The following is a 26500-nucleotide window of genomic DNA, read 5'->3' on the forward strand; positions in this document are numbered from 1 at the left end:
TTGTCTGAACTAATTTTTTTTTTCACACCCAAATTGGGGCATTTCACAAAGAACCATAATGCAATGAGTGTGGCTTTTGCAAGCCACCTCTCTCTCAGTGGGCTGACAGCGACACCGCTTCCTCTTCGCCTTCATAGTGTTTGTCACGCGGCATCTGAGCAACCTCAGTGCCACCAGCAGCAGCGCTCTGCACGGGTCCCCATGGCACGCATCCCACGTGTGGCGTCTCTCCTTCTCTTTCTGAGTAAGTGTCATCGTTCTGCGTGTTTCTCTTGTCCCAGGGGCTGTTGGGTGGTGGAACCGGACAACGTGGTTTCTCCAGGAAAAACGGGGCCAGGCTTCTCTGGTGCTGGCAGTGCTCGGTGACTTCTGTCTGCGATGCCAGATCTGCCAGTTTTCCTGGCTCCGCCTTTACTGTGTCGTCTTGGGCTAGCCCATCCCTGCAGACAGTAAGAGGCTTAGCTCCCCAGACTGGGTGGTGATTGTAAGGTTTGCCTGATGTCAGAGCTAGACCAGATAAGTGTGCCTTGGGGGTAGAAGGAAAGGTCATGAGAGCACTTAGTAGTTTTAGGCTAAGCTAAAGAAGGTTCTGGACTTTACCTGGGCTGAAGTGGGAATTGACTACTGAGAGACTGAGAAGGGGCAGGGAGATTCACTTGGCTTGGCTGAGGAGCATATGCAGGGGCCTTAGCTGGCCCGGGGCATTCCTGTGTGCTATAACAGGGGAGGAAAAGGGAAGTTTGAAGGTGAATTGGGAAGGCAATGACATAGTTCCAGAGTAGGTAGAGCAGCAAGCAGGTACTAATTGTGCAATGGTTTCCTTTAGCATCTGGTAAAGCCGATAGACCCCATCTCAGAATCATGTCTTAAATGCATAAAATAAAATACAGAGGGCTCTAGGGGAAATCAATCAATCATATTGAAAAGCAGTTATCAGAATATTTTTAATTGATTTTAGAGAGAAGAAAGGGGAGAGAGAGAAAGAGAAACATCAATGTGAGAGATAAATACCGATTGGTTGCTTCCCAAATGTGCCCTGACCAAACCGAACCTGCCTGTGTGTGTGTGTGTGTGTGTGTGTGTGTGTGTGTGTGTGTGTGTATGGGACGCTGCTCCAAACAACTGAGCCACACCAGCCGGGGCCAAAATAGTTCTAAATAGATTGTGATGTCGTCACTTACTCATCTCTTTATGCGTTACATAACAATCTAGACGTTAACCACCAAACTTCAACGTTGTAATGAATACGAACAATATTTCAAGATTTTTGCAACAACTGTAATGTGATATGAAAATATTTATGGTTTGTTGTCTACATTCATGACGGAAGGAAATACTAAATTTCCATGAATATTAATGAAAATTAAAATGTAGGGTGTGGTTTTTTTTTTCCACCCAGGTGTGTGGACTCTTTAAAATTGCAAATCTCCTCTCTTTTGTGAGCAGGCTGGAAGGTCCGAGGGGAAAGAAAGTAGTAATCCCAGGTTAAGAACTCCTGCTCTACAGAGATTGGGTTGAGATAGGGAAGGGACTTAAATGGCTGGAACCAGAGGGGAACTAGAAGAAATTGCACCCAGTGTGACCAGGGCTGTGGCTAAAGCACGAAAAGGGAGCAGGAGCACTCAGCCAAGGAGGTGCTGAATAAACATCGGTTTGAGTTGAACTGGGCTCACGTCGCAAAGGGGCATTGGCTAGTGTGAGGTAAGAACCAGATCTGGGGCTTGGTGGGGTGAGAGGTGGCCTGAAGGAAGATTCCTGGGACCCGTTGCTGGGTGACCAGTGCCCACTGGACAGGTCTGGCAGGTGCTGAGGGCCAGGTGGACTGCTGGGATCCTTTGGGGATTGTTGGCTGGTGCGTTCCTCTTTGTCCTGTTCAGTTGTCTGAGAGGGATTCTCGGGTGTACTTGCTTTGCGAATTTGGAGTGTGTGTTTGGTTTGTGTGTTAGGAGGAAGCTGGGTTTACATTGGGCAAGTCAGACAACTGCAAACTTTCTTTTGTAAGCAGGCTGGGAGGTCCGAGGGGAAAGAAAGTAGTAATCAGGATTCAAAAGGGGAAGCTGGAAGCTTTTCCTTAGCCCATTTCAACAATGGCCTCTACTGGGTTATATATTTTACTTCTAAATTCTGAGTCATCCGCAGCACTAACTTTGTATAGAACCACAGTTTTTATGTGAAGAACACATAAATCAGGAAGTAACTTGAAAAAATGTAGGAAGCCTGCTATTAGTCATCACAAATATTGAGGGGGAGTCCTAGCCAGTTTGGCTCCGTGGGTAGAGCATCAGCCTGTAGACTAAAGGGTCCGGGTTTGATTCCGGTCAAGGGCACATGCCCAGATTGAGGGCTCGATCGCCCACAGGGGGTGAGCAGGAGGCAGACAATCAGTGATTCTCTCTTATCATTGATGTTTCTGTTTCTCTCTCTCTCCCTGTCCCTTCCTCTCTGAAATCAATTAAAAATATATATATATAATAGAGGCCTGATGCACGAAATTCATGCAAGAGTAAGCCTTCCTTCCCCTGGCTACTGGCACCGGCTTCCCTCTGGCACTTGGGACCCAGGCTTCCCTCTGGCCGTCAGCAGGCACCCAGGACCCAGGCTTCCCTCGAAGCCCTGGCTTCATCTGGAAGGTTGTCTGGAAGGATGTCAGGTCTAATTAGCATATTATACTTTTATGTGTGTGTGTGTGTGTGTGTGTGTGTGTGTGTGTGTATTCTGAGGGGGAGATGAAGGAAATTAATTAAGTGACCAGTTGACCAATTGTACTGTTTAGCAAATATATACTTTGTCCTACTTTATTTATATTTTTAGTAAATATAAGGACGGCTTAATCCTGTTATAATACGGTGCTAAATGAGGTCAATGTCATGATTAAATGAGCTCTTGGACTTAGCCCTTAGTTTTGCATATTTGATCTGTCATTCCTCACCTCAACTAGATGGCCTCCAAACAAAAGCCATTAATATGGGAGGGTCTTGGAGTGGGGAAATTGCTTGTCTAACTGAAACTATTTCATGAAAAAAATTTCACTAAATTATGGGTGGAAGCTGTCCCAGCTTCCATGCAGATAGGTTTTTCTGTGTGTAAAGAAAGGAGTTGCGTGTTGTGTTCCATGTTCTCCTGGTAGGTTTTCTGTAAGGTGGAATCATTTGGAGTTGCTGTTTTTGTATATCAAAAATGGTCAAATATGAGTAATTTTATATGGTTCAATCTAATAGCTTCCACTCAAATAATACTGAAGTGGCGAATTTGGCAATCCCAGTGATAGTTTTGAAAAAAAAAAAAAGCCAATACCATCAAGGAATTCTTTATGTTTCAAAAGCATGACTCTAGCCGAAACCGGTTTGGCTCAGTGGATAGAGCGTCGGCCTGCGGACTCAAGGGTCCCAGGTTCGATTCCGGTCAAGGGCGTGTACCTTGGTTGCGGGCACATCCCCAGTAGGGGTTGTGCAGGAGGCAGCTGATCGATGTTTCTCTCTCATCAATGTTTCTAACTCTATATCCCTCTCTTCCTCTCTGTAAAAAATCAATAAAATATATTTTAAAAAAGAACAAAAAAAAAAGCATGACTCCAGTGCAGTATATCGGTGCCACGCTGTGTGCCCATCAGTCAACGAGACTTTGAGCTGCTGTGCTAGGGCATCTAACCCTCTGTCCATTCAAAGAGAGAGCAATGGGACAGTCCTCCGAGGTGTTTTATTCTTTAGGAAGAGGAGAGAGATGTACACCATATCCCACAGAGACTATATTCATAATAAGATGTTTCAGGGTATGATCCCAATGCATAGACATTTGAATGGAATTCTGTCAGTCATTCCTTTCCATCTTAAAAATACCTATGAAACTGCTGCCTTATGACTTTTGCTTTTCTGAGAAAGCAGTACCATCCCAATCATGTTCTTGACCTCATGCTGCTACTAGGACCTTACTCCATTCATCATCCTTTCTCTGGCTCCATCCATCTCTCCCCTCCACTGCTCCTCTCCCATACGCAGGCACTGGCACCTGTGTCCATCCGGGCCCTCACTGCTGCTTTCTGCCTGCTGTCATCTTATTCCTCCCTACGCTTCTGCATGAAACTTCTTGAAGTAGTTTACGCTTCCTGCATTGGCTTCTGACCCTTGAAATCTGCTGCTCCTGCTCGATTGACATCACTTTTACAAAGATCTCCACTGACACCCTCGTCCTTGAGCCTTTAGAACCCTCAGCCTCTCAGCAGCATTTCGCAGTGCTGACCGGCCCTTGCTTACTGGAATGATTTGCCTCCTTTGGTTTCCAAGCCACTGTGTCTTGGCTGCCCTCTCAACTCCCTAACTCTTCCTTCAGTAGGTATAGTTCCTCATCTAAACCCCCTAAATAGAGAGGTTTTCTAGTAATCTCTCTTTAGCCCTCTTCTTTATATTCCCTAACACTTCCCCATACTTACATGTATAACTGACTTAATTTGCATCTACAGCCCAGAACTCTCCCTACTTACAAACAAGCATTTACAGGAAACCATGAGAAGCCACAGAGATAGCCAGAGGTTTGGCATTTGCAAATCTAGGTTCAAGTTTGGCTCCACCACTTACAAGTGTTGACACTGCCAAATAAGGAACTATGACAGAGTTCTTGAAAGGATTAGAATGTACATCTTTTCAAAGGGTTGAAGACTTTAAAGCACAAGTACATATATTTAAATATTATTTCCAAATATTTGCTGTATATCCTTCCTGTTTATTCCACGGTACTCAAATTTAGTATTTCCAAAATTAAATGCATTATCTTCTTCCTTGAACACACAACAGTAACTCTCCCTGATCTCCTATTTCTGTTAATAGTACCATTATTCTTCCAGTCGCCCTCACAAACCTGGGTATCATCTTTGATTTCTTCCTGCCTTCCATCCCTCCACTTACCCCTACTACCTCCAAGCATCCAAGAAACTGAAAAACTATGGATTTTATTACCACAGTGGCTTCAAAATTGTAGTCCCTTTCTTTCCATCCCTGTTGCCTTCATCACTTCTCTCCTGGGCTATAATAATTACCTCATGTCTGTTTCTAATTTCCATCATCCAATACAAATTGTCAGGTTAATTTTCCTAAGACCTTTCAAACACTTTCAGGCTTAATCAAGCATGGCTTACTCAATCAAGTTCAAACATTTAATCATAAGAGTCAAGTCCTTCATGTTCTGGACCCAAATGTCCTACCAGTTCTTACCTCCTTCTATTAATCTTCATATAACTCTTCCCCTAATCTAACTGATTACTCCCTATTTCCTTTAACAAGTCTTTTGATTCCTATTCATTCAGTCTCCTCATGAAATCTCCTTAACCTCAAAGATCTTGTCTTCCCACTTAAATTGTCATAATCGTTCCAATTCTCCAAAGCCCATTTCTGATACTGTCTCTTTCATAAACCTGGCCTGTTTCCCTCCTCAAAAAATATAATCTCTCCTTCCTTCAAGTTCCTCAAAGCATTTTTATCGCATCTCTCTAGGAGGACTATGACCCTACTTGACCAAATTATAAAATAGAGAAGTCAGAGACTCTCTCAAACTCATCTTCGTATCTGGGTTCCCGAAGCCTCAAATACTAGAAGTGGTTGAATAAATACTTACTGAATTGGCAAATAAAGCAGTAGAAAATGAAATGCTCGTTTTCACAATGAAATGCTTCAAACGCGGTACCCATCTCTCTGAAAAGTCATGGAAAATGTTGAAGGAGTGTTGCCTAGCAACCAAAAATAGCACTGTGGAAACATGCCCTGATATAAACAGGTTAGTGGTACCTCAGAAATTACATTTTTTAAAAGGCGTTTTTTATTGTGAAATATGGCACAAAAGAACAGTTAATAAAACATAAATGTGCCTTTGAACAAATAAGTAAAAAGTAAAAACCATGCAATCACGACCCAGGTCAAAAAAATAGAACACTGCTAAGACCCAAGAAGGACCCACCCATGCTGCCATGTGCCCCATCCAGATCACAACCCTCCCCCCACACAATCACTTTTCTGACTTTCATGATAACCACTTCCTAGCTTTTCTTTTTTTCTTTTAATTCTTTTTAGCCATTATGCTTGCATCACTTAACAACACAGTGTAGTTTTGCCTGTTTTAAAACTTTATAAAGAGTAGAACCGCCCTAGCTGGTTTGGCTCAATGGATAGAGTGTTGGCCTGCAGACTGAAGGGTCCCAGGTTCGATTCCGGCCAAGGGCACATGCCTGGGTTGTGGGCTCGATCCCAGTAGGGGGCATGCAGGAGGCAGCTGATCAATGATTCTCTCTCCTCATTGATGTTTCTATCTCTCTCTCCCTCTCCCTTCCTCTCTAAAATCAATAAAATATATTAATTTTTTTTTTTTAAAAAGGGTAGAACCATTCTCTAGGTAGTCAAAAAGGTTCAAAAGTATTTTGCATCTTTTATTAAACACAGTTATTCATATTATTGCAACTATTTCACTTTATGAATGTACTGAGTTCATCTGCTCGACGTTGGTGGGCATATGGGTGGCCTCTAGTTTGGGGCTCTAATGAGCAATACAGCCATGGGTGCTCTCTCACGGTAGCCTGGGGCACAGTGCACACCTCCTCTTAGGTGCACGTCTAAGACTGGCTGGCTTTGCTGAAAATGTTTTCAATGGCCTCTGTAGTATAGTATTTTTTTTTTTTTTGCTAAGTAATAATTTAAAATTCTCTCAGATGCCCTAACTTCTATTTCTAGGCATAATATAAAATACATATGAGATTGGGATGTATGAATACATGAGTATATTTTAAATGGTTGCTGGAAATGTGTGTGGCTGGCCGATGGGTTGGTTGGAAGTTTGTTTTTCCGTTTTTCACTGAGCACACACGGACAGTTTTTAGTTCGTTGACTGTCTCGGGTGACTACTTACTCCTTCTGCCCATTTGCTTGTTGCACTGCTCCTAGCAGAATTGTTTGCATTCCAGAATTTCTATTCTCAGCCTTATCATGGTCTCTGTAATGTCATTGTTCCTTTCTCTCACTGTTTTCCCTTCAGCTTCCTTTGTCCTGTAGGGTCACACGATTGGGCAGATGCTCTGCTTCTCCCGTATCTTCTTATGAACTCCGTTCTGTTAATTCCTTCAGATGAGCACTCCGACTTGTGGTCACGCCACCTCTCCCTCCCCTCCCGCTGGCCCGAGGCCTCCTGAGAGATCTAGCTCACCCTTGTGGCATCTGTCATCTGTTCTTTCTTTCTTTCTTTTTTTTTTTTTTTCGGGAACACAAACTAGCCTTTAATATCAACATAATAGTAAACTCATTGTAATTTCTGCAAAATGCTTGATTTTGAAACTGTGTATATCAGAGGAAATGTTACCATTCAATAATGTTTTCTCCTTTAAATCTAATACATGAGATTTTCCCCAAACATTCCATAGTGGTCCCCAATGAAAATCTGGGTAAGGGAAGAACTAGAATAAATTCTGATTCCAGATCCTGTGGGACTTGACAGTCAACAGGATGAAGCTTTTCAATAAAGCTGTAGTGGCTCTTTAAAAAATTACAAAACAAAACCCCCTCCACAGTACAGAAAGGAAGTACTGCTATCTCTTCAGGTGCTAATTTTAGCCGATCTTGCATCAGATGTGGCCAAGAGCTAAAGACCAACCAACCCACAGGAAAAAACATGGCCCCATGGGCAGTGCTGGAGACTGCCTCTCCAGCAATCATGGCTGTGAGCAATGCCACCCAGGAATTAGAGGCTTAGGAAGTACCTGCTGAATTTTCCCCCAAAAAAAGAATGTACAGGTGAATCATCATACATCGTATTTACTTTAAAATAAGTGCACTGCAGATAAGCAGATATGTTTCATGGTAGGGGCCATGGTACATGAATTAAGCTAGAATTGTGGTGTGTTTTTTTTAATTCAATTTAGAGAGAAAGGAAGAGGGAGAGAGAGAGAGAGAAACATTGATGTGAGAGAGAAACATAGATCGGCTGCCTTCTGCATGCTCCCTATCTGGAACTGAGACCACAACCTGTGCATGTCCTGTGACTGGGAATCGAACTGGCAACCTTTTCGTGCGCAGGATGGCACCCAACCAACTGAGCCCCACTGGCCAGGGCTAGACTTGTTTTTGTTGTTGTTGTTTTTAATTAACTTCTAGTCTTGTTACAGGTATTTTTATTTAGCTATCTTTTTAAAATATATTTTTATTAATTTCAGAGAGGAAGGAAGAGGGAGAGAGAGAGAAACATCCGTGATGAGAGAGAATCATGAATCGGCTGCCTCCTGCAAGTCTCCCACTGGGGACCGAGCCCACAACCCGGGCATGTGCCCTTGACCGGAATCAAACCTGGGACCTTTCAGTTCGCAGGCCGATGCTCTATCCATTGAGCCAAACCGGCTAGGGCTAGACTTGATTTTAAGAGGCTAGAGATTACAATGGAAGTTAAAGTTATAGAAGAACAATTCATTCCTCAAGCCGTTCCACTGCTCCTCAGCCTAAAGAAGATGTTGAACCTTTGAGTTGATTATAGCTAATCACCTGCGACCCCAGGTATGGGGATTGTAACACAGGGAGCTGCAGAAGGCGGCACGTTGGGAACTGGGACACTAATCTATTTTTATTCCCCTTCCTTTCTCCCACTTGCAAGCTAAGCTCAGCATTGGCCAGAGAGAAGTAACAGTTCAGAAAGGACCGCTGTTGAGAGCTGAAGGCTACCCTGTCAGCATCGGCTGCAATGTAAGTGGCCACCGGGGACCTTCCGAGCAGCATTTCCAGTGGTCTGTGTACCTGCCCACAGCCCCGGCCCTGGAAATCCAGATCGTTAGCACCAAGGACGCCGGCTTCACTTACGCAGCGTATGCGGGGCGGGTGCAAAGCAGGGACATCTATGTGGAGAGGCTCCAGGGCAACTCAGCCTTGTTGCACATCTCAAAGCTCCAGGGGAAGGATTCTGGGGAATATGAGTGTCACACACCGAACACGGATGGCAAATACTACGGGAGTTACAGTGCGAAGACGACTCTAATTGGTAAGCCCTCCTCTGCTAGCCAGCCCGAATCCATCGCAACGCCTTGCGGTGTGACATGGCTTTATATTGTGCTGTTTGCTTTGGCAAAATTGCCCATGTACCTCTCTGGATATTTGGGGGATTTATCACAAATAGGTATTTCATGTTTACGAAAGCTGTCAATTAATTTTTCCAATCAACTTTGCCTTGAAGATTGAGATAGTGTGTGTCTTCCCAAGGCCTACCCCACAGCTACCCGTAGGCTGATAGTAGCCACAGCATCAGTCAAAGCTTTGAGAGCTCCCATCAGGTTATGTCTTCTCTTGGAGGCAGAACATTAACTTGATAAGAGCTGGTATTAATGTCAGAGGTGGTAAGTTGTTAATTCGGAAATGCTTATTTGCAAACTACCATTCTCTAGCCTATTTACCTCAAAAGAGAAGGTAATCGTTCTTGTAATTACCATTTTGTCTCTTTGCCTAGAATATCGTATCACCCTTTTTTCAGCCTAGCAAACTCCTACATATACTTCAGGACCCAGTTTAGATATTACCTCTGCTGTGAAACCTGCCCTGACTGTCGCAGGCAGTATTCCAATTTTCCTTCCTTCAATGCTCTATTCACGCCACTATTCTTAGCACTCACCCGTTTATGTGGTAACTGGCTGCTTCTGTGACTCTCTCCTACCTCACTCTGAGCTCCAGGAGGAGGGGATGTTTATCTCAGTCCCTGGCACGAAATAGATGCTCAGTAAATAGCCATTGATCAAATGTAAGTGTTGCCTTCACTTAAGCTGAGGCTCTGTCATTTCCTTTGAGGACGGAGAGAATGATAAGGTAGTTGGGTGGTAATCAGCACTTTTTGTGAAGGTTGCATGTTGGCTCTGAATGGCAGATAACAACAGATTGTTTCAGAATGTTATTTTATAAAGGAGCAGGTTAAGGCCCAAGGAAGTGAAGTGACTTGCTCCGGTTCATGTAGTCAAATAGGGACAGATTTTGGATCAGAATCTAGGTCTTCTGGCTCCCAGGGCTCTCCCCTTTAAATACGTTATGTCCAAGTCGCAAACTTGGCTACAGCCGATGCTAAACACGTCAAGTCAGGATCAGCGCATCAGGGAGCCATTAGCTTTGCTGAGTTCCGTCCACTGTAGGTACACAGATGCCAACATTTGCATTGGCCACAGGGAACACGTATGGCTAACCAGAAAAGAAACTCCAAGCATGTGCTTTACAGGGCGCCATCTTCATCTAAATAGGCTAGTCTGACTGGCATGGGGCCAATTACCATTATTTCTTTGCTTCCAGTTATTCCAGACACCCTCTCTGCCACCATGAGTCCCCAGACTCTCAGTAAGGAGGAAGGTGAGCCGCTAGAACTTACCTGTGAGGCAGCCACAGCCACAGCTCAGCATACCCACCTGGCTGTCGCCTGGTACCTGCTGCAGGCTGGAGGAAGTCGGGCCACCGAGATAATTTCCCTCTCCAAAGATTTTACGTTGCTCCCTGGGCCCTCGTATACAGAGAGGTTTGCACGCGGTGCCGTGCGGCTCGACAAGCTGGGGGCCGCTACCTTCAGGCTGTCCATAGGGAGCCTGCAGCCCTCGGATCAAGGCCGGCTGTTCTGTGAGGCAACGGAATGGATTCAGGACCCGGATGAAACCTGGACTTCCATTGCAAAAAAGCAGACAGACCCAACAACATTGAGAATCCAGCCAGCAGGTGATTATCTTCTCAGAAAATGAATATGCTGGTGGTGGGTATTTGTGGGATAACTTTTTGTTTTCTTCTCATCTCTTGTTGAATCGAAAAATATTTTTTTCCTGAAAGCTTGAGTAAATTTTCCTTTTGTCACCCGGGAAGCATAAATAAAAGAAAGACCGTCCGTGTTTGGCTCTGCCCACAGGTCGGTTTGTATGAGCTAAGGTCTGTTGACTAGTTGGATCGATTCCACAAGCCGTACGTGGAAATAGTGTTGTTGCCGTTCTGGCCAAGGCTCTGCAAGGACCCTGAGCCTCAGACTTGCTAAGTGCTCTGCCCAAGGTCACCCCGCTGCCGAGCGGTGGAGCTGGCCTTGGGAATCAGGTGTGTCACAGACACCTGGGCCTCCGAGTCGCTGTAGATTGCATTGGGTGGCATTTTCTTCTTTTTGTTGCGCTGGTAAATAAGAACGTTTTCTTAATTTCTTTTTCTAATAGTTTGTTGTTAGTGTCTAAAAATGCAACAGATTATTTTTGGATGTTGATTTTTTTTTTTTTGTATCCTGCAACTTTACTGAAATTGTGTATTAGTTTTAACAGTTTTTGAGTGGAGTCTTTTGCAGTTTCTATAGATGATTTTACTTCTCTTTTTTTTTCTGATGTGGATGCCTTTTATTTATGTATTTTTCTGACTAATTGCTCTGGTTAGGACTTTTGGTACTATGTGGAATAGAGGTGGCAAGCGTGGGCATTCTTGTCTTACTCCTGATCTTAGAGAAAAGCTTTCAGCTTTTCATTGTTAAGGATGATATTAGCTGTGAACCTATCATATACCACATGTGCTTTTTTATTATTATTATTGATTTTTTACAGAGAGGAAGGGAGAGGAATAGAGAGTTAGAAACATCGATGAGAGAGAAACATCGATCAGCTGCCTCCTGCACACCTCCCACTGGGGATGTGCCTGCAACCAAGGTACATGCCCTTAACCGGAATCAAACCTGGGACCCTTGAGTCTGCAGGCCGACGCTGTATCCACTGAGCCAAACCAGTCAGGGCCACATGTGCTTTTAACTTAGGAAAACTCCACTGGACACTCTCAGCCAAATTATAGAGCAAAAAAAAAAAATCACACTTTCTAGTAATTCAACATAGTATAAAATCTGTCATATTTTTCATTTTAAAAACACATTGCTATATACTTTATACATCTATGCACACATCCTGCTTAATAGGGTTGCGTTCGGAGAACAGGTATGCTGTTCTCTCTGTGTGATTTAAGAAATAGGCAAGGGCATTTTTGCTGGTAGGCATTTCCTCTGTCTATCCCCTCCTTAGGACTGAACCCCAACATGGCATTCAGTCCTCGTCCTGTCCCTACGGGGCTGTCATCTCTCTCTGCTAGGGAAGGGGCAGAGGCAGTGGCCTCTCTAAATACCTGCCTTGCGTTTGTTTCCTAGTGAGAGATTTTCAAGTCAACCTCACGGCCGAGAGCCCGTTTACTGAAGGGAAACCCTTCGAACTGGTGTGCCGAGTCCTGGGCAGTGGCCGGGACCCACAGCTTCAGGGCGTTTGGTTCTTCAACGGCGTGGAGGTGGCCCGCATTGATGCCGGTGGAGTCCTGGGCCTGAAGAAAGACTACAAGGAGAGAGCAAGTCAAGGACAACTCCAGGTTTCAAAGTTGAGCCCCAAGGCTTTCTCTCTCAAGATCTTCGCTGCGGGCCCGGAGGATGAAGGCGCCTACAGATGCGCAGTGGCGGAGATGACAAGGGCTCAGATGGGCTCCTGGCAACTGCTGCAGAGAAAGCAATCCCCGGACAGTCACGTGCACCTGAGGAAGCCAGCAGGTATGTGAGGTCGCACCAGGCACGGCCGGGCTGCTTTCGGATCCTCTCCTTCATTAGTTTAGGCCGCCTCGGGGACACAGTGGAGATCTCCTGAAGAGTCAGGTGTCCATCAGGTCATTTTGGGGGGAAGAACAGAAAAGCACCAAGCTAGCCGAAGACCTAAGCCCTGTTCTTCCTTTTTTTTTTTTTTTTAATTTAATATATTTTTATTGATTTCAGAGAGGAATGGAAAGGGAGGGAGAGAGAGAAACATCAATGATGAGAGAGAATCATTGATCGGCTGCCTCCTGCACACCCCCTACTGAGGATTGAGCCCGCAGCCCGGGTATGTGCCCTGACCGGAATCGAACCGTGACCTCCTGGTTCATAGGTCGGTGCTCAACCACTGAGCCATGCTGGCTGGGCCTGAGTCCCGTTCTTGAGCCGTTAAATGGGTCATGACCGTGGATGCTCCACTCTAATTCTCTCAATCTCCACTTCCTCAAGTGTAAAATAATGACATACAATTAGACTGTGTCCTTAAATCCTTTCTTGCTATCCTAGATTCTTTGATTCTGTTTGCTGGCAGCCCTAATTTTACACATTGGCTTTTTCTTCAAGCAGAGAACACCTGCCTGAATGAAGCCCTCTGTGTTCTTTTGTTGTGTGTGTGATGTGAGTAGGTTAAGAGGAAAAAGCTCCACTTTGCTTCTTCCTGGGGAGTGAACACCCACATTACACCCCACACTCCTCCATCATTCAGGTGCCTTTTGTCAAGCCTTGATTATCTTAACCAGCCATAGGGACCAGTTCTAAGTCTTTTTTTTTTTTTTCTAAGTCATAATTCTGCACCAAAGCATGGCTCATCAAAGGAATGAAGAGAGAAATGATAGTACACAGGCCCTATTCCCTGCACTTTGCTGTGATGTGGGGAGATGTCTGTCCAATGGGTCTGAGTATCTGTAGGCATGAGACTGGAAAGGCCACTCAGCTCTCACTTCGTTTGTGGAGGTTGGGTGACCTTAAACATGTTTGAATAGTCAGTGCTTTTGTGTGGAGAGAAAGTGGATAAATATGCAATTAATACAGTGGTCCCTCAGTGTCCATGGGGATTGGTTCCAAGACCCCTCACGGATACCACAATCCATGGATGCTCAAGTTCCTTATATAAAATGGCATAGTATTTGCCTATAACCTGTGCACACCCTCCTATGTACTTTAAATCACCTCCAGATTACTTATAATACTTAATGCAATGTAAATATTATGTAAGTAGTTGTTATTCTGTGTTGTTTAGGGAGGAATGACAAGGAAAAAAGTTTGTACAAATGCCACCTTCTTAGGCCTAACTCCATAGTACACATCAGGTACTTATTCGAGGGCCGAGCCCCTTGCACGAATAAGGATGATGTGTAATATCATCCTTATCAGGTATCATAGTACACATCAGGTGCAGTAATAACTTTTGTGTGTGTGTGTCATATTTTCAACCCACAGTTGGTTGAGTCAGCAGATGAGGAATCCATGGTTGTAGAGGGCTGACTGAATTAGGATTCTCTGGGCTGAGTATTAAATTCAAAGTCTAGAAAGATTAATTTGCCTGAAAACCAAAACCAAAAGCAAACTAAAAATTAAGATATCCTCGTTATACTTGCTCATTGGAGACATCTCCCAAGATAGATAAATTCCCCTTTCATGCTTTTCTTCATCTCCCCACTTGCTAGGAATGAAGACACAGAAGCTCTGGCCTCGAGTGGCAAGCCAGGAAGTGCGTTGGTGTTAGTTTTCACACCAAACATTTGGTTTAACTTTCTAGGAATCAAGGAAAACGATGTGGGCGGTTTACATATTTACACAGAGCTAAACCTCTGCTTTGTGCATCTCAATTTTCCCTGGAGCATATCTGTGACCTTTCTTAAACCCAGAATGTGGGAATTGGTGCCAAAGGGCCTCTCGGTGTATTTCATGGTATACAGAGCCTAAGCTTACCAGTAGGGTGGTCTTCTAAAGCTAAACACAGTCCTTTGTGTAGGCTGGAGCCCAAAATGGGCCCGATATGTAGAAACAGAGAAAGTATTTAGCAAATTTATTAAGGATCCAATTGCACACTCAGTTTTAAAAGTCAAGCCAGCCCTGGCCGGTGTGGCTGGGTTGGATGGAGCATTGTTCCGTTGTTCCGTACACCAAAAGGTGGCAGGTTCGATTCCCGGTCAGGGCACATGCCTAGGTTGTGTGTTCTTATGGGAGGCAACCAGTCAATGTTTCTCATATCTATGTTTCTCTCTCTCTTTTCTCCCCCTTCCCCATCTCTAAAAAATCAATTAAAAAATAAAAATAAAAGTCAGGCCATTATTTGAAATATGAGCAGAGTTGTATCCTTCTATGAACATTTTAAACAGAAGGGGGAGACTCACTACTGAAACCGGAAAAGTCAGCGTCAGTGCTACCTGTCACTACCAGAATCAGTAAGTAGAGGCAAGGACTGACTCTTTGTGGGCACTTGATTCAGACGGCCGGCGATCTGAGAAGACGCAGGCTATGTACCCTAGAAAGTCCACCTTACATCTCATTTCAAGCCACCCTTTTTATAAGGAGAAGAAAAGTAGAGGTAAAGGGCTTAGAATTCAGGAGAAAATAGGTAAGGGGTTTGGAATTCAGGAAAAAGGGTTCATCAGATAAAAGCTGCAGTCCAGTGATTTTCTGAGATTCCCCTTATCTGCATCCTGGGTAGGGGACATTCTCTCCCTGCAGCACAATGGCTCAGATACAGTCTTGTCTTGTCGCTTACAGCCCTCCTGAGACACAAAGGTCGAGTTGCTTCTGAAGTCAGGGCAGGTCCGGTCATACATTCCAGTCCCTGGAACAATAGCTTTCTACATGCATTAGTTACCATAATGGTTATATTAGAGTAGTGAGATTATGAGCAATCATTTTCTCTCTAATTTCTAAGCTTCAGTTATGACTCTATTTTTAACTTGACAAAAATGGAAGTATAATCATGCTTCTAATACCCAAAATTTGAAAACAGGTTTCCAAATATATATATATATGTGTGTGTGTGTATATATATATATATATATATATATATATATATATATAGTTTGTAGACATTAACCTTCATTCTGCCTTATATACATCTATAATAATAAAAGTGTAATATGCTAATTAGACCGAATGTCCTTCTTGACGACCTTCCAGACAAAGCTGGGACAAAGCCACGGCAGCGGCGGCGGGGGGCCAAGGTAGAGGCCCTGGCCAGCACAGTGGGCGGGGGCCAAGGCAGAGGCCGAGGGCCGAGCCCCTTGCACGAATTTCGTGCACTGGGCCTCTAGTACATATATAAAACAGCAGAATGAACTCTGTCCACAGCAGGGAAGAACAGTTTACAAATTCAATTAGATGCTATTCAGATTTCCAGCGCCAGTTCTTTTTCACTTTTCTCCTTGGGCTCTGAACCACCCTATTTCCACAAAGTGTCTATTATAACGTACTCACGCTAACAGCTAACCTTTACTGGGCACTTTCCCTTGCCAGCCAGGCGAAGCCCTTCGCATGTGCCATTCATTTAGTTCTCTCAACAATGTGAGAAGGTGGGTGCTATTATTACCCTTATATTTACAGGAAAGGAAACCAAGGCTCACAGAGGTCAACTATGTTGCCCAAGATCATTCTGACTCCAGGGACCTTGGCCTTAAGCCTGAGGCTGGGCTGCCTCCGATGCATGAGCTGCTGAGCGATCTTTGCTTTGCCTGCAATGCACCCAGGACCAGGGCTTGCACAGGAAGTGGTTGTTGAATGAATGTCTGCATTCCTACACATCTTGAATTTCCCACCTGGGAACCAGATTCGCATTTAGAGTTTGACACTGTAATTTAAAAGAAGGATCTCCCTTCGTCCAACACCACATATATATTACATGTAATTTGAAAAAGAGAAATATATCTGTACATATGTATTTCCCCCCAAGTAGTTGTTTTTAATGGGAGTATTGTGAACAGAAATCCTATTAACAGTACTCCTTCCCTGTTCCAAACACATGCTAGTTAGGGGAAGGTAAGTAGGGAGAGGAAGGTCGTTTTAAACTGTGCTAGTCTGAATTCCAAAAAACTAAAAATTTAAATAAACACAGCTTCGGTACTTTCAGGGTCACACATTCCCCCTAATTAATTTAACAAAATATTGCCAGATGTTTTCCAACTAGATGTTCTGAAGGAAGGGCTGATTTAACACACCGCTAACGAGAAGGGCACATCATCAATTGTTTAAGTGTAAGTAGGCTCCCCTGATATCCTTTCTGCTGTCTTGTTTCCACCTTTAAAGCATTTAGCAAGTCTTTTTTTTCTGAGGTGGTACAGGAGCAAGCAGCCTGGTCTGATTTGTCACTCACTAGCCACGTCCTAATGAATGAGATCTCACTGTGCTTTAGAAAATATTTCATTTCCTTGAAATAATTTTTTCTTGCCCAGCTGGTGTGGCTCAGTGGTTGAGCGTTGACCTATGAACCAGGAGGTCGTGATTTGATTCCCTGTCAGGGCACATGCCCAGGTTGCAGGCTTGATCCCCAGTGTAGGGGATGCAGGACAGTCCATGAATGATTCTCGCTCATCATTGATGTTTCTCTCTCTCTCTCTCCCCTCTCCCTTCCTCTCTGGAATTAATAAAAATATTTTTTAAAAGAAATAATTTTTTTCTTCTAAAACCTGTAATCCACAGCAAGAAGTGTGGCCGTGTCTACCCAGAATAAGCAGCAAGCTGTGTGGGAAGGGGAGGCGCTCACCCTTCTCTGCAAGGCAGACGGAGCTGAAAGTCTCCTGTCCGTGAGCTGGTGGCACGTGCCGCCGGGCCAGACACAGCCAGAGTTTGTGGCTGGCATGGAGCAGGATGGCACCGTGCAGCTGGGTGCCTCCTACGGGACACCCACTAACCACGGCCATGCCAGGCTGGAGAAAACGGACTGGGCCACCTTCCGGCTGGAGATCACCTCCACCACGGTCACGGACAGCGGCGCCTACGAGTGCAGAGTGTTCGAGAGGTTCCGGAGCCAGGCCAGAGGTCTGAGCTGGACGCAGAAGATGTCAATCACTGTCAAATCTCTGGGTAAGTGTCAAAGAAATCCTTTTCTGAAATCACCAATATCTCTTGCAGTGAGACGGGGTGGTATCTGATTGTGTCTCATCCTGAATCCCCTAGTGAAGGTGCGTGTACCCAGAACACAGAGCATAGTCTTCGGCTACCATGTCTGTCAGTTAATCTCCAAAGTTCACTCCTCTTTATAAAAATCATCCTTTTTTTCTTCTTTTTTTAAATCCTCACCTGAGGACATTTTTCTCATTGGTTTTTAGAGAGAATGGAAGGGAGAGGGGGAAAAAGAGAGAGAAAAACATCGATCTTACATTGATTGGTTGCCTCCTTCACGTGCCTGGGATTGAGCTTGCAACCGGGGTCCGTGCCCTTTGAGTGGAATTGAATCCAGGACCCTTCAGTCTACAGGCTGACGCTCTATCCACTGAGCCAAACCGGCCAGGGCTATAAAGATCATCTTTAAGGTACAACTTGTAAGTTGTCATTCGAGGCTAAAAAGGAAATCCTAGGAATTGGAGTAGACTCATAGAAGAGAGATGCCCAGCGGAGCCGAGTCCCGTACACTCAGCTTCTGACAGCTGCGGCCCTGGGATGACAGTCTGCCTAGCGTGTGCCGAAGAGTGTACTGCACCCGTGAGTGGGGGGAAGGGAAGGAGGCCAGCCGCCGACTCAGCGACAGCTGTCTGAGCAGCCGACTGGACAAACACTGCCTGTTTGTGGTCGCGGCTAAGAACGCTCTGAGAAGAGACTCAACTTTGGAAAACGGAGGTCAGCGTTCAGGACAGACTGTACTGTGAATCAGCATCTACCCCCCCCCCAACCCCCCGCAAATACTTGGTACTCCCCAGGGATGAATGATGGTTCCGTGTGCAGAGGTGGTGCCTAGGAAGCTTGGCGGGGCTGGACTTGGGTTTGATAAACATAAGTACAGATTGTGTTTTGCATCTCTGCCCACAGCGTCAAGTTTACAAGTTAGTCTGATGAGCCGTCAACCGCAAGTGAAATTAACCAGCACCGTGGACCTGGCCTGCGTAGTGGGGGCCAGCTACTCCGACCTCCAGGTACCGCTCACCGTGACGTGGCAGTTCCAGCCAGCTGGCTCTCAAGTCTCTCACCAGCTCATCCGAGTCACTCATAATGGCACTATTGAGTGGGGGGACTTCCCGTCCCAGTTCCAAAGGAGGACAAGGATTTCACAGTCTGCGTTTCGTTCTCAACTCTTAATCCACGATGCCACCGAGGAGGAGGCGGGAGTGTATCAGTGTAAGGTGGAGGTTTATGACAGAAATTCCCTGCCCATGAATGGCCCGGCGAGGGCTTCTGCTAACTCTCACCCCCTGAGGATAGTCATCTCTTTACCAGGTAATCACCACTCAAAATTAATCCCTGCTTTTTTTTTTTTAACCTCACCTGAGAATATTTTTTCCCTTAATTTTTTAGAGAGAGTGGAAGGGGATGAGGGGGAGAGAGACAGAGAGATAGAGACAGAGACACACACACACACACACATCGATTGGTTGCCTCCCACACATGCCCTGACTGGAGCTGGGGATCAAACCTGCAAGTGAGGTGTGTGCCTTTGGCCGGGAATCAAACCCGGGACCCTTTGGTGCGTGAGCGGGTGCTCTAACCACTGAACGACATCAGCGGGGGCAATCCCTGCTTTTTTAAAAAAATACTATTTCCACTTTGGGTAAGTTATAGAATTAAAACATGAAATGCCTCTCCCTGTGTTTGTATTGTACATGTCAGCACCACATATAAGCAATATCTAGGCTAACCCTGTGTTAGTATGCACAGAAATGACCATGCTGGTTGTTAAAACATTGAAATAGTTCCACACCGACTGATAATAACTGTTCCTCCATGCCCCTTCTCCATCTTTCCACAAGTCCCCAGCAGCCAGCAACCCAAGAGTACCACATGGCACAGCAGGGATCTCTAGGGCTAGCACCAGTGGTGTGGATCATGTAAATTTAATCAGAATATATTTATCCACTTATTTTAATGGGTTGATGTGTGAGTTAGAGAATTTATGATTATTGGCGAATATAATTTACCTTGTCAGTTGCTAGTAGAGCATAGAGGTTAAAAGCAAGACAGCCAGGGCCAAGGTCTGCTGTGTCGAGGATCTTCTTTCATGACTTCCGTTCTCTTAGGGAAGAGTGTTCGAGAGCCTTTGAGGTCATTTAGATCTGACAAGTACTGGGTGGCAGCATAGCTTTGGCCAAGTCACTTAACCTGCCCAAGCCTTGTTAGCTCACCTGTAAACTGCTAATGTGCAACTTAAAGGCGCTGGCATACACAATGTGCCTAGCACAGTGCCTGACACACCAAGCAGATGCTCAAACGCGGTGGCTCTCATTGTTCTGCCTGCTGCTCAGCAGTGGTTTTGGTAACAGTCATGGTCTCCTTGTGGATTAACTCATGCCTCAATTTACTTGTCCTTCCTGTGGATTTTGAAATTGTTGGCCCAAGCCTTTCTTCTTGAAACTTCTTTTGTTCTTGACCTCGTGATACAAGATTTTCTTGGTTTCCCTCCTGACACTCCACTCCGACTGCTCCCTCTCATTCTGTTTTGCAGAATTCTCCTCCTCCGCTGGTTCATCCCTTTGGGTTGCATCCTCCGCTTGCTCTCTTCTCAGTCTATACACCCTCCTGAAGTGGGCTTATTCCTACCCCTGGAGTCAACCTATGTCCTGCCAACTCCCAGACCCATTCTCTTGAAAGACTTCTCTTCTGATCTCCAGACACGTCTGTGCAGCTGCCTCCAAGACATGTCTACACTCACTATGTCAAAACATAAATGCACCATTATTACCCCTCCAAAGCTACTTCTCCTCCATTGTTCCTTATGTCCCCACCACCCACCAGTGACCCGCATGGGAAGCCCGAGTCATCCACAACTCCTCCGTGTTCACCTCATACCCACACTCCCATAGCACAGCCTGCAAGGTCCTTGATCATTTGGTACATTTTATGTCTCTCCGGCATCATCTCCTTCCACTTTCCGTCTTGAATTTGAACCCCAGCCACACTGAGTTACTTGCAGTTCCCCCAAAACTCTATGTTCTCTCTCATTTTCAAAGTCTTTGTTCAAGTTGCTTCTTTTGTATAGGATTTCTTAACTCCTTCTCCATCAGTCTAATCCCTATGGACCCTTAGGACTTAGCTTAGAGCTATTTCCTCCAGGAAGCTTCCCTCACTCCCGCATTTGGGTGAGGTGGTCCTGAGTGTGCTTTGGCGGCCACTCCTGCATCCCTCTGTCCTGCTTGGGTCACACTATCCTACAACCTCTACGCCTCTGTCCTTGCACCAGTCCTTCCCTCTGGGCTGTGAACCCACCGAGGGGAGGTCTCCACAGAGCCTGGAATAGTCTAGCACCAGTGGTCGGCAAACTGCGTCTCGCGAGCCACATGCGGCTCTTTGGCCCCTTGAGTGTGGCTCTTCCACAAAATACCACGGCCTGGGCGAGTCTATTTTGAAGAAGTGGCGTTAGAAGAAGTTTAAGTTTTAAAAATTTGACTCTCAAAAGAAATTTCAATCGTTGTCCTGTTGCTATTTGGCTCTGTTGACGAATGAGTTTGCCGACCACTGGTCTAGCACATAACATAGTATGTGCTTGATAAATGCTTATTGAAGGAAGAGCAGCACCAATAAGCAGCTACAAAAGTAGAATCAATGATGTCAGCATGAAGTTAGAATAAGATCTGGAAGCCAGGTTTTATCATTCATCTTTCTGACTACGCAGAAAAGCTGTTGGGGTTAAAGGATAGTTGATTCCATATGTATATGATATTCCCACAGCTGAGTGGCTGCAAAGAGACATATAAATCTTTTTTGTTGTTGTTGTCACTCAATGGGTTTCTTTCTTTGAGGCAGACAATTTTAATAGCCCACATACAACTCCTTTTGTTTACCCATGTTTGAAGGCATATACAATTAGACTGGCAAATTGTGGATCCAGGAGTACGCTGGTTAGTGAACACACAAAAAACTTTCTCTCCCTTTGAGTTACAAAAGGCTACAGAAGAGATGTCTGTGCTTCAACATTGAGGCGCTATCCTGTGGAAGAGATTGGGCTTTTCTGTATGACCCTGACTGCCCCACCCGCCTGTCCCCTCCTCCTGGGCAAGGGTAAAACCAGGACCCGGGGAATGGAGGCTGTGGAGAGGTAAAACTCAGCTTGGTATCAGACCGAATTTTCTGGTGGCAGAGCTCTCTGAAGATGGAATAGGCTGCTTTGTCAGGTAGTGAGTTGTCGGAGGCTGAATGGGCAGTGGGTGAGGCTGCTGGAGAGCGGGTTCACACATCTGAAGGATGTGGGAGGTATTGCTCTAGTTGGCCTCTTAATGTGTATCTTCTGCCTTGAAATTCTGTCTTCTAACAGAGTAAAATATGTAGCTGTTTCCATCCTTTTAATTTAGAGAGCAAGCTAATAGTGAATTCCAGCAGTCGAGTCCAAGAGCTTGCCATCAACTCCAACGCCGCCGTGGAATGTAGCATCTTATCCAGGACCACTGGGCACCTGCAGTTGGCTGTTATTTGGTACTTCTCGCCCATTTCCTCTAACGCATCCTGGCTGAGGATCCTGGAGCTGGACCAAACCAATGTTGTAAAATACGGGGATGAATTTCATACCCCTCGGAGAAAACAGAAATTCCACACCGAGAAAGTTTCCCCTGACACGTTTCAGCTCCACATTCTGCATGTGGAAGACAGCGATCAGGGCAAATATCGCTGCGCGGTGCAGGAGTGGCTCTTGTCTGCAAATGGCACGGGGTACAAGCTTGGAGAAGAGACATCGGGCGTGACAGAGCTGAAACTCAGGCCCACAGGTAAACTTGTGAGTGTACTCACACGTCTTTCTGTAGGATTGCCACCTTCTCTCAGGCAGCTGTTCTTCGGACTGATCACATGAAGGTAAAAATAGGACCTAGAGTCCTAGGAATAATGTCCTACACAATGACGGTAGGACCCAGAAACCCACCGGGGCGGGGAGGGGGGGTGTCACCTAAGGTGAATCAATCTGAGGATTCAGGGGCTTGGAGGGGAGCAAGAGTCCTTTGATTGGTTTGCCGAGCAGCCTGGCAGCCTGGTCCATGCAGCTACCCAGGGTATCATATCTTCAGATCTCTACTAGTATAATAACAAGCCGTGTCATTCCGGTGGGGCTCTATTGTAATTTGGCAGAGAAAGAGTAATACGAAGCATATTTCTCCCACTGTGAACAGAAACTGTACAACTCTACGGGGATGTGTGCAGAAATTGCTTTTCAACATTTGGCTGCCTGAACAGAAGGCGAGGAAGAGTAGTTAACCATTGGAATGGCTTACCGAGGGGATCGCCTCTCCCTCAGGAGATCTTTAAAAATGTAATAGGAGTTCCACCCATTGCATTGGTCTGAGAGAGCTGCGGTCCGCGTGTGGGCGAGGTTGAGTAGACCTCTCAGCCTTCCGCTGGTCACCCCCAGTATTTTGATTAACATTACATGAGTGTCACGGCTAAGGGTTGGGAACTGGGCGAGACCCAACAGCACGATGCAGATAAGTTCATCTAGTTTGGCACTTACAATTCTATTTTTGATGTAACATCAACAGCAAGACTGTAATGAGTATTGCTGTGTGTGAGGCAGTTAGGAACACACAGATATAAGGCTCAGCTCTTGCCTGAAGGAGCTCACCGTCTACTAGGGCCGTGGGGAGCCGCTCTGGCTCCCCTTCTCGCTGTTCTTCAGACCCTTCTTCCTCTCCCTGCTAAACGTGGGTGTTGCTCAGGGATGGATCCTGGGCCCATTTTTCTCCTTCCTCCCTGCTCTCTTCCGAACTTCATCAACACTGCCTTGGTTCCAGCTGCCGCCTTCAGTGAACTGGCTCTAGGCCTCTATTCTTAGCCCTGTCTCCTGAGCTCGGGGCTTGTAACCTGCGGCCCGCTGGGCATTGCTACTTGGATGCCTCCGAGTCCCTCACACTCAGTATGTCCTATATTGCATTTAGCCTCTCTGCCGTCCCTCCAGCTCGTGCACACGCAGCATTCTCCATCTGCAGGGCTGCATCCCTTCCTCCCCGCTGTCTAAGCCAAATCTTGACAGTGTGTGCATGTCCCTTTAAGGAGGCAGCCACTGCTCAGCTCAAGCCAGAGCTTCCCATTCAAGTATGTGGGCTCAGTGTTGTCCAGTCGTTGAGTATAGCAGGAAAGGCCCAAAATTGTGTGTGTGTGTGTGTGTGTGTGTGTGTGTGTATGGCATGGCTCATTTTGAGGACGTTCACAGCAAATTCAAATCCTTTTAAAATCCGGAGAGTGTCAAACAAAACATATTGGGGTGTGGCTGCTGCAGTGGCCAGCTGAGCACCCTGGTGTCAGGAGTGGGTTAAGGAAGAGGCCCAGGGTCAGCGTTGTAAGAGGGACGTTTTCTCGGAAATCAGAAGAGGGGAGGGGTTCAAGAAGAAAATGGACTTTGGTGACAAAAACCACAGAGGGCACAGAAGGGACCGGAGCAGGAAATCAGGCCCTTACTGGGACCTGGCCAGAGCATGGCAGTGGCATTGGAGGGCTGGCTGCAATAACGTAGGGAGGACTTTGAAGCAGAGGAAGCAGGTAAGTATTAGTTTATCACATAAGCTAGTATTTCACATGCTTTGCCATCCAGAGAAGGAAAGATGAAGAATGGTTAACTAAAGAAGAATCCAGGATCAGACAGAGTTGTTCTTTTTTGTTTTCTCTTTATTGTTGAAAGTATTACAGATGACTCCCCTCCCCCGCATTGTCCCCTTCTAGCCTGCACCTGTCCCCCGCCCCAGGCCCTCACCACACAAAGTTGTTCTTTTAAAGATAGATTAATAAATTTGTTTGTAGTAGAGTTTAACATTTAGTACATACCATGCTTTCCTTATTTTGTTTGTAACTACTCTAGCCTTCATTCCAACTCCTTACCTGATGAGAGAGAAAAGAAATGTTACGTAAATGTCAAAATCTGTTTAAAACGTAGTCTAATCCAATAAGGTAAATGGTCTCCTTGAGTAGTATTCTAACGCTTGTACAAAAATGTTCAGTCTCTCAGACAGCCTCCCTCCTCCTTCCCTGTGTCCCCACCCGAGATCCCCGGGTGTGTGGGAGGAGGGCGATTTGCTAAGAAGGCAGGGCAAGGTGCAATACCTGACTTGAGGGAATGGGGAGGGAGGGGGCGGAGTTTTGACTGGTCCCCCTGGGAAGCAGAAGAGACAGACGACAGGGGAAGTAAAGGCATCAGGGCAGAGCACCCACCGAAGCTGGGTGGCTTTCAGCGGCAGGTCCAGCCGACAAGAGGTATGGCTAAAGCATGGAAGTGGCTGGTTTGATTCAGAGCAGAGAATGTTCTCGCAAATATGGAAGAAGGACAGAGGTCAAAGGAAAGTGTTGAAGAGGAAGGACCTGATGTCTAAAGATTATAAACTGGATCTCCTCCGGGAGAGCGAGGTGCTTCAGAGGAGGAGCCTGGTCTACAAGTCCGGGCTCTTCTCTAACTTTCCGCTGTTTTGTTTCCTAGGAACCAAGGTCCGTGTCTCCAAAGTGCACTGGACAGAAAATGCTACGGAGCACGGAGAGGCGGCCATGCACTGCAGCCTGGAGAGCGCGGGCGGCTCGGCCTCCCTGTTCTCTGTGACGTGGTACTGGGCCAGAGAACATTCTGGAAGTAAAATGCTGGCGCACCTGCAGCACGACGGCTTGCTGGAGTATGGTGAAGAGCGGCTCAGGAGGCGCCTGCACTGTCACCGCTCGTCCCCCGCAGACTTCGTCCTGAAGCTTCACCGGGTGGAGATGGAGGATGCTGGGGAGTACTGGTGCCGGGTGGCGGAGTGGCAGCTCCATGGCACCCCAAGCAAGTGGGTCAGCCAGGCGTCGGATGAGTCGCAGCATATGGTGCTCACGGTGCTGCCCTCAGGTAACGAGGGGTCAGCCCGGCTAGGCTCATGGGCAGGAGGCCCTCTGTCTCCCCTCTTCTCCTTTCCCCCCCAGCTCCGGTTGGCTCCTTCTCCCGGCTGAAAACAATTCCAGGCTCCCTCACACAGTGATTTTGTCTCTTCTCTCAGTAGTAACTTATTTGGACAGACAAGGTCTACTTGAGTTTTTAGCAGAGACATTGAAATGTCAGGGGACTCCGCTCCTGCTTCCCATCTCAAACAGAAAAGCCTTCAGCATTACATCCCTAAATGACTGAAGCGTGTTTGAAGCAGACATCCTTACCTCCTGGCTGATCTTGAATCTCAGAATGCTGATGTGCAGTGGGGGCTGGTGACTTTACCTTTGATCTGGTCGAACCAATATCAGCTACATCTATGCTCCTTGAGTCAAAACCAAAACACAACCAAGAGGAAAACCCTTTCTTAATGACCAAGAGCCAAGCTTCGTATCTCTCTGGGTGCTCAGCCAACTACCAGGACTTTGATGGCGACCGTCATGTGGTGTGCCTGTCCTATTTGCGCCTTGAAAGGCCTCAAAGGAGGAAGTGCACCTGATAGACTTGTTTACAGGCTCCAACAGGGAGGCAAGCTCCTTGAAGACCATTGGCCAAAGGGTGACCCCTCTCGGTGTGGGAAGGTCGTCCTATCCAGCTGAGCCCACAGATTCAGGAGGGATGTGGAACAAGAGACGCTCGGGGAGCAGAGGGCACCCTTCCAGCCAGTGCTGTGCCAAGCATATCATAGCCATTTATTAAGCATTTGTTAATGAAAGCAAAAATGTCTCCAGCCAGACCAGTAAATCTCCCCCGGCGATCAATGAGCTGGCAGATGCTGTAGCCAGCTCATTCTCTGAGCCACTTCTGCCTGGTGGGGTTTAAGGAGAAGGTGAGAGGTGAGCACTGAGCTAAACAAACTATGGAAAAGGGTCCTGGGAGGCGCAGAGGTGTGGTCTTGGTTCCCTACCCCAGGAAGGGTACAAA

At 46.1% G+C, this 26500-nt stretch overlaps 1 protein-coding gene across 1 annotated transcript in view; it reads left to right on the forward strand.

Moving 5' to 3' along the window:
* Positions 1 to 26500, forward strand: part of CD101 (CD101 molecule) — a 31793-nt gene continuing 5293 nt past the window's right edge. The window contains exons 1-8 of the mRNA XM_028154154.2: positions 1 to 244; positions 8614 to 8994; positions 10281 to 10694; positions 12133 to 12519; positions 17212 to 17595; positions 18538 to 18942; positions 22008 to 22418; positions 25106 to 25501. Of these exons, the coding sequence (XP_028009955.2) occupies positions 64 to 244; positions 8614 to 8994; positions 10281 to 10694; positions 12133 to 12519; positions 17212 to 17595; positions 18538 to 18942; positions 22008 to 22418; positions 25106 to 25501 (2959 nt within the window). The 5' untranslated portion in view covers positions 1 to 63. The remainder of the gene's footprint in view (positions 245 to 8613; positions 8995 to 10280; positions 10695 to 12132; positions 12520 to 17211; positions 17596 to 18537; positions 18943 to 22007; positions 22419 to 25105; positions 25502 to 26500) is intronic.

This window comes from Eptesicus fuscus, chromosome 22 (assembly GCF_027574615.1).
Source record: "Eptesicus fuscus isolate TK198812 chromosome 22, DD_ASM_mEF_20220401, whole genome shotgun sequence".
In the NCBI taxonomy this organism is placed as follows: domain Eukaryota; kingdom Metazoa; phylum Chordata; class Mammalia; order Chiroptera; family Vespertilionidae; genus Eptesicus; species Eptesicus fuscus.